This window comes from Cicer arietinum, chromosome 1 (genome assembly GCF_000331145.2).
Source record: "Cicer arietinum cultivar CDC Frontier isolate Library 1 chromosome 1, Cicar.CDCFrontier_v2.0, whole genome shotgun sequence".
Classification (NCBI taxonomy): domain Eukaryota; kingdom Viridiplantae; phylum Streptophyta; class Magnoliopsida; order Fabales; family Fabaceae; genus Cicer; species Cicer arietinum.
Window position 1 is genome coordinate 48,849,221 of NC_021160.2, and position 6,000 is coordinate 48,855,220.

At 31.0% G+C, this 6,000-nt stretch overlaps 1 protein-coding gene across 1 annotated transcript in view; it reads left to right on the plus strand.

Moving 5' to 3' along the window:
• Positions 1-1,774: 1,774 nt before the first annotated feature.
• LOC101507003 (glutamate receptor 3.7) overlaps positions 1,775-6,000 on the plus strand; it is a 5,494-nt gene continuing 1,268 nt past the window's right edge. Inside the window, exons 1-5 of the mRNA XM_004487352.4 lie at positions 1,775-2,364; positions 3,235-4,586; positions 4,692-4,969; positions 5,185-5,216; positions 5,526-5,929. Of these exons, the coding sequence (XP_004487409.1) occupies positions 2,100-2,364; positions 3,235-4,586; positions 4,692-4,969; positions 5,185-5,216; positions 5,526-5,929 (2,331 nt within the window). The 5' untranslated portion in view covers positions 1,775-2,099. The remainder of the gene's footprint in view (positions 2,365-3,234; positions 4,587-4,691; positions 4,970-5,184; positions 5,217-5,525; positions 5,930-6,000) is intronic.

The window sequence follows — 6,000 nt, forward strand, 5'->3', positions numbered from 1 at the left end:
GCACTATTTTTTATTGTATTTGTGTTTTGCATATTGTCATAGATATGAAGGAATTTTGAAGTCAAGGATGACTACTCTTTCTTGTACGTTTATTTTTTTTGGGAACCCATTTTTTTAGTTACAACTTGTTTTCATTAAATTAAGATTTTTTTTCTTTCTTTACATAAAAAGATGGTTAGGCAGTATCGCAATAGAGGTAAAAGGGAATTGCAAGAAAGAGAATTTGAATAGAGGTTAAATTTGGTGTGATGTTATCTAATGAATATGTGGAACTTATTTTGATTTAAGGATTTAAAATTCTGATTCGCAAGTGAAGCACTTGATGGAACTCTCATCCTAAAGCCACCTTCATTTAATGTTACAAATAATTAAATTTATGTAATTTTAAAATAATATATTTGTCACAATAGTTGTGTTATGTATTTGTTTAGTTATAATTTTATTCAATATAACTAAAGGAGGAAACATATACTTTTAATATCATCTACCATTTCAATCACTTGTTAACGCATCTAATATTAGCACTTAATGGTTGTTTATTTATTTATTAAACATATACAAAATAGTTAGTTCATAGTGATTTCAAGGAAATATATAAGTTCTCCTATAAAGATGATATGGTGTATCAAAGACTTAAAATACAAAAACTTAAGAATAAGACTTAAAATAATACTCACATTAAAACTAAAAATTAACATTAGAGATAAGATGTAATAAAAGAAATAGATTGTGTCAAATAATATTCAACCATAATCGAAAATATTGTTTGAATTTTACTTGCAATTATGTTCAACTTTTGATTTTTTTTTTACTAATTTTAATCAATTTTATATTATTATTAATTAATATTTGTAATTATTATTTATTTATTAAATTTATTTTTTATAAATTGACACATGAAAAAAAAATCTAGTTCTGTGCAACCATCAACTAAATATTATATATAAAATAAATTTTATTAATTTAGAATGTCACAATTTGGATATGCACTTTCTTTTATGTATGAATAAAATTATATATTAATATATAATTTAAAAAAATGTATATCAAAAACTTTATTTTTTAGTTTTTAAAAAAATAGTGATATTTAAAAAAATCCTCATTTTTCGTCTTTATTTTTAAAATAAACACAACAAAATAACCACATAAAACTAAATATATATATATATATATATATATATATATATTTAATTTTCATGCAATATTCATCAGACATAATTCAAATATTGTATGATACAATTTTAAAATAACCATAGTGTCATTGTTATTTAAATAGACTCATGGTAGTAGTTCACTAGTAGAAAACGTTAATGAATTAATTGCTCGGTGATGACTAAGAACATCATCAAAATCGTGTGATCCTTATACATCGCCAAATATATTAAGAACGAAATAATTGTAATTTTAACTAAGTTTATCAATCAACTAAGATTATGAATTATTTTTTCTTAATAACTTTTGGATTTTTTATTATTATATTATAGTTTTAATAAGGATTGGTGTAGTAGGTGAGGGATGGGATAATTTTTTGGACGTGAAAGATAATATCATTAATATATCATTTAGCAAGATAATTTTCTCTATCTCTATTTCTTTTTATTTCAAAGTGTTGATATGAATGGCCAAAAGATAATTTTTGCAATTTATATGGTGAGGAAAAAAAAAAGAGTATTTTTATTTTTTTTTGTTAGTCAAAAGATATTATTATTATATTTTTAAAAGCGGCTTATTTTTGGAATTTTTTATAAAAGTGCAGATAATAAACACAAAATCTGAATTTCAGTTCACATGATAAACATTAAACACAAAACATAAATGTAAAAAGTGCAAGTTGCTGTGTTACAAAGCAAGTTCTATTTCCATCACTGCAAAGTGCTTATACTCATTCTCCAATCAAACATGATTAAATCACTGTCTACTCTTCTTCAACCTCTTGATGAGAACAGTGTTTTCCCAACTTCATTCATCTGGGTATCCATCAAAATGTAATATTTGTTCAATTTCAATGACTTTTTGGTGCTTTCAGATGATGGGTATGGACAAAGTTTGAATCTTTTTTGTGAAATTTTTGTTGGGTGGTTTGAATTTTGAGTGAAAATATGAAAAAGCAGTTTATGGTTTTGTACCTTGTGTTCTTTTGGATTTGGGTGATTCTCTTTTGTGGTATTGCTCATAGTGGAAGGCTTGAAAGTGTGAACATTGGGGCAGTATTTACCTTTGATTCGGTGATAGGTAGAGTTGCAAAGGCTTCTATGGAAATGGCTGTTTCTGATGTCAATTCTGACCCAACTGTTCTCAATGGGACTAAGCTCAATTTGATAATGAAGGATGGCATGTGTAATGCCTTTTTGGGATCAACTGGAGGTAGTTACTTTTTTGCTCTCTCTCTTTCTATTGGTTTTTAAATATAAAATGATACATTGAGAAGACAAAATTTTGAGTATGTGCCAAGAAAAAAGAATCTGAAGTTGGATGTGTATAGCAAGTTATGTCATAGACAATATTTTGGATAATTGATGAATGTTTGGTTTCACTTTTGGAGGACTCAAATTGATTCTAGAGATGTATAATTGATTTTGACATTTTAGTTGCTCTCAAGTAGAATTGATTTTATCTAAATGATTGATTATAACTTAGCTAGAATTTGTAGCTTTTCCCCCTACAATTGATTTTTACGTGAAATCTATTATTCATATCACTTTTACATGATTGTATCTAAACATAAATCACTATACCTTCAACTCAGTTTTGACTACTTAAACTTGTTTTTTACTTGGATTTAACCTCGTTATATTTATTTTCTTTCATTTCTTTTTTGTTAGAGTTGTAAGATGTGGTGGAACAAGAAATCCCTGTCATTTTTGCTATTTATATGTTTAAGCTTCAATTTTGTCAGTTTCTTATGTTGTTAACTTGTTGTCTCTTAAACGTTCAACTAATATCTAATTTTTTTAGTAAGTTTGATTATGTTTTATTACTCATATTGTTTTGAATGATGCATGCTTGGTTTATTATGTCTCTCTGATACTATGATATGATATATTTTTTATCCTAATGTTTATACTATATTTTGGATTTCTAGTGACAGCTTATTACTTTCTTAGGTCACAGTTCTTGATGATTTCTCATTCTGTTGCATTTATTTTATCATTACTCAAACATTGCTTATTTGGATGCAAAGTTTCCAAATTTAAATTTGCAGTTTGTATAATTTCTACTGTCTGTTTTGAACAGCTTTTCAGTTACTTGAGCAAGGAGTTGTAACCATAATTGGTCCACAATCATCCGCCATGGCTCATTCGATTTCTCAAATAGCCGATGCTGTCAAAGTTCCCCTTATTTCATATGCTGCAACTGATCCAACCCTATCATCCCTTCAATTTCCTCTCTTTTTTCGTACGGTACAAAGTGACTCAGAGCAAATGGAAGCAATGGCCAATCTGATCGACTTCAATGGATGGAAAGAGGTCATTGTTTTATTCTTGGACGATGATTATGGAAGAAATGGAATATCTGCTTTGAGTGATGAACTTGAAAAAAAGAGACTAAAAATTGCTCACAAACTAGCTTTGAGTATTTATTTTGATCTAGATGAAATCACTAAGTTGCTCAATCAAACCAAAGTATTTAGTCCCCGTGTGTTTGTCGTTCATGTCAACCCGGATCCAAGATTGAGAATTTTTTCTATTGCTCGCAAACTTCAAATGATGACCAGTGACTATGTCTGGCTAGTCACAGATTGGCTTGCTGCTACCCTACATTCATTTTCACCGGCGAATCAGAACTCTCTTAGCATTGTCGAAGGAGTTGTTGGTCTTCGTCAACACACTCCGGATTCTAGAAAAAAAAGAGCTTTTATTTCTCAATGGAAAAAGATGCAAAAAGAAGGTGTAGCAAATACTAGTTTGAACTCCTACGGATTTTTCGCTTATGATACAGTTTGGACAGTTGCACATTCGATTGATAAATTCTTGAGAGTATATAATAACATTACTTTCTTGCCTCATGAAAACAATGAGGTACGTCATACAGAAGGGATTGGTATTCAGCTTGAGAAGCTCAAAGTTTTAGCTGGTGGAAATGATCTTGTTAACATATTATTACAATCAAATTTTAGCGGCGTGAGTGGTCAAATTCGGTTTAGTTCAGACAGAAGTGTCATAAGTAGTGGTTATGATGTTATCAATATTCATCAGATGAAAATTAATAAGGTTGGTTATTGGTCTAATCACTCAGGTTTTTCTGTTGTACCACCTGAAGTTCTTGCGAAAAAGGAACATCGTATGCTTTCGATAGATCAGAAGCTCAACAATATTACTTGGCCAGGTGGGAAAACCGAAAGACCACGTGGGTGGGTGATTGCTGATAATGGAAAGCCACTGAGAATTGGAGTGCCAAAGAGAGCAAGTTTTGTTGAATTCGTAACTGAACTTCAAGATAGTCATCACGTTGAGGGTTATTGTATCGATATCTTCAAGAAAGCCTTGGAATTTATTCCATATGAAATTCCTTATGTATTCAAGCCTGTTGGAAATGGTAAAGCAAATCCCAATTATGATACACTTGTGAAAATGATTGATGAAAATGTAAGTGAGACTCACCATGAAAAAAAGAAATAGTCTTAAAATTGCATAATCAGTGTTAGGTCCAATATACTTGGTTGCAACTTTACAATTGAAAGTTCGGTACAGGTATATGATGCAGTTGTTGGAGACATTGCGATTGTGACGAACCGGACGAAGATTGCGGACTTTTCTCAGCCTTATGCGTCATCTAGCCTTGTTATAGTGGCTCCTATCAATAGTTCAAAATCAAATGCTTGGGTATTCCTCAAACCATTCTCAGCAGATATGTGGTGTATCATTGCTGCATCATTTATGATGATTGGAATTGTTATATGGATTCTTGAGCACCGAGTCAACGATGATTTCCGTGGTCCTCCTAAGAGGCAACTTGTGACAATATTTATGTAAGCCGCCATTTTAGTCAATTCAGGCGATTTTCTTATTTAATTTTTTTTCTTCTGATGAAGAACTTCTATTGTAAATTTACAACTATGACGAGTAGCTCAATATATGATTTTATTACCTTTTAAACTTGGCTTGTATAATTTGATGTAGAAGTAGGTACCCCTTTGATTATCTTGTGTTTAAGATTCTAACTCTGCATTTTATTTGTTTTCAGGTTCAGCCTCTCAACACTGTTTAAGACAAATAGTAAGAAAAAGCTCCAAACTCCAATAGTTTCTTTAATGCAAATTAGTTTTACACTGACATGCAATGCAATGGGAGCTCTCTTTCTTTTCATGTCATACAATTAATTTTAAAATACAGGTAAAAAGGTAGCGTGATATGGCAAATTAGTGTATTTTCAAATTTCAATGGATGTTGGCGTAAAATTAGTTTACACTAACCGTTCATGATACTCCAGTTTCAATGAAAAATGAACATTGAGAAACACAAATAGCCATGTACATTTTCTCTTCCTTACACATCTAACAAATTTTCACATTGTCTTGAAATCAGATAACACTGTAAGCTCACTTTCTAAAATGGTGATGATAGTCTGGCTTTTCCTACTGATGGTGATCACAGCTAGCTATACAGCAAGCTTGACTTCAATTCTCACAGTGGAGCAGCTTTCGTCGCCGATCACAGGAATTGATAGTTTGATTGCAACTAACTGGCCAATTGGATACCAAGTAGGGTCATTTGCTTACAGCTATCTGACAGATAATCTTTTTGTATCGAGATCGAGACTTGTTTCGTTAGGCTCCCCTGAGGAATATGCTCTAGCACTTCGGAATGGACCGTCTAGTGGTGGGGTAGCAGCTATTGTTGATGAGCTTCCGTATGTGGAGTTATTTCTGTCAAAAGAAACTGAATTCGGTATTATTGGTCAGCCATTTACCAGAAGCAGTTGGGGATTTGTAAGTGCTATCTAACTAATCTTCAAAGTTACGATGTACATGATTAAAAATAAAGTGCTTCAGATTTCCCT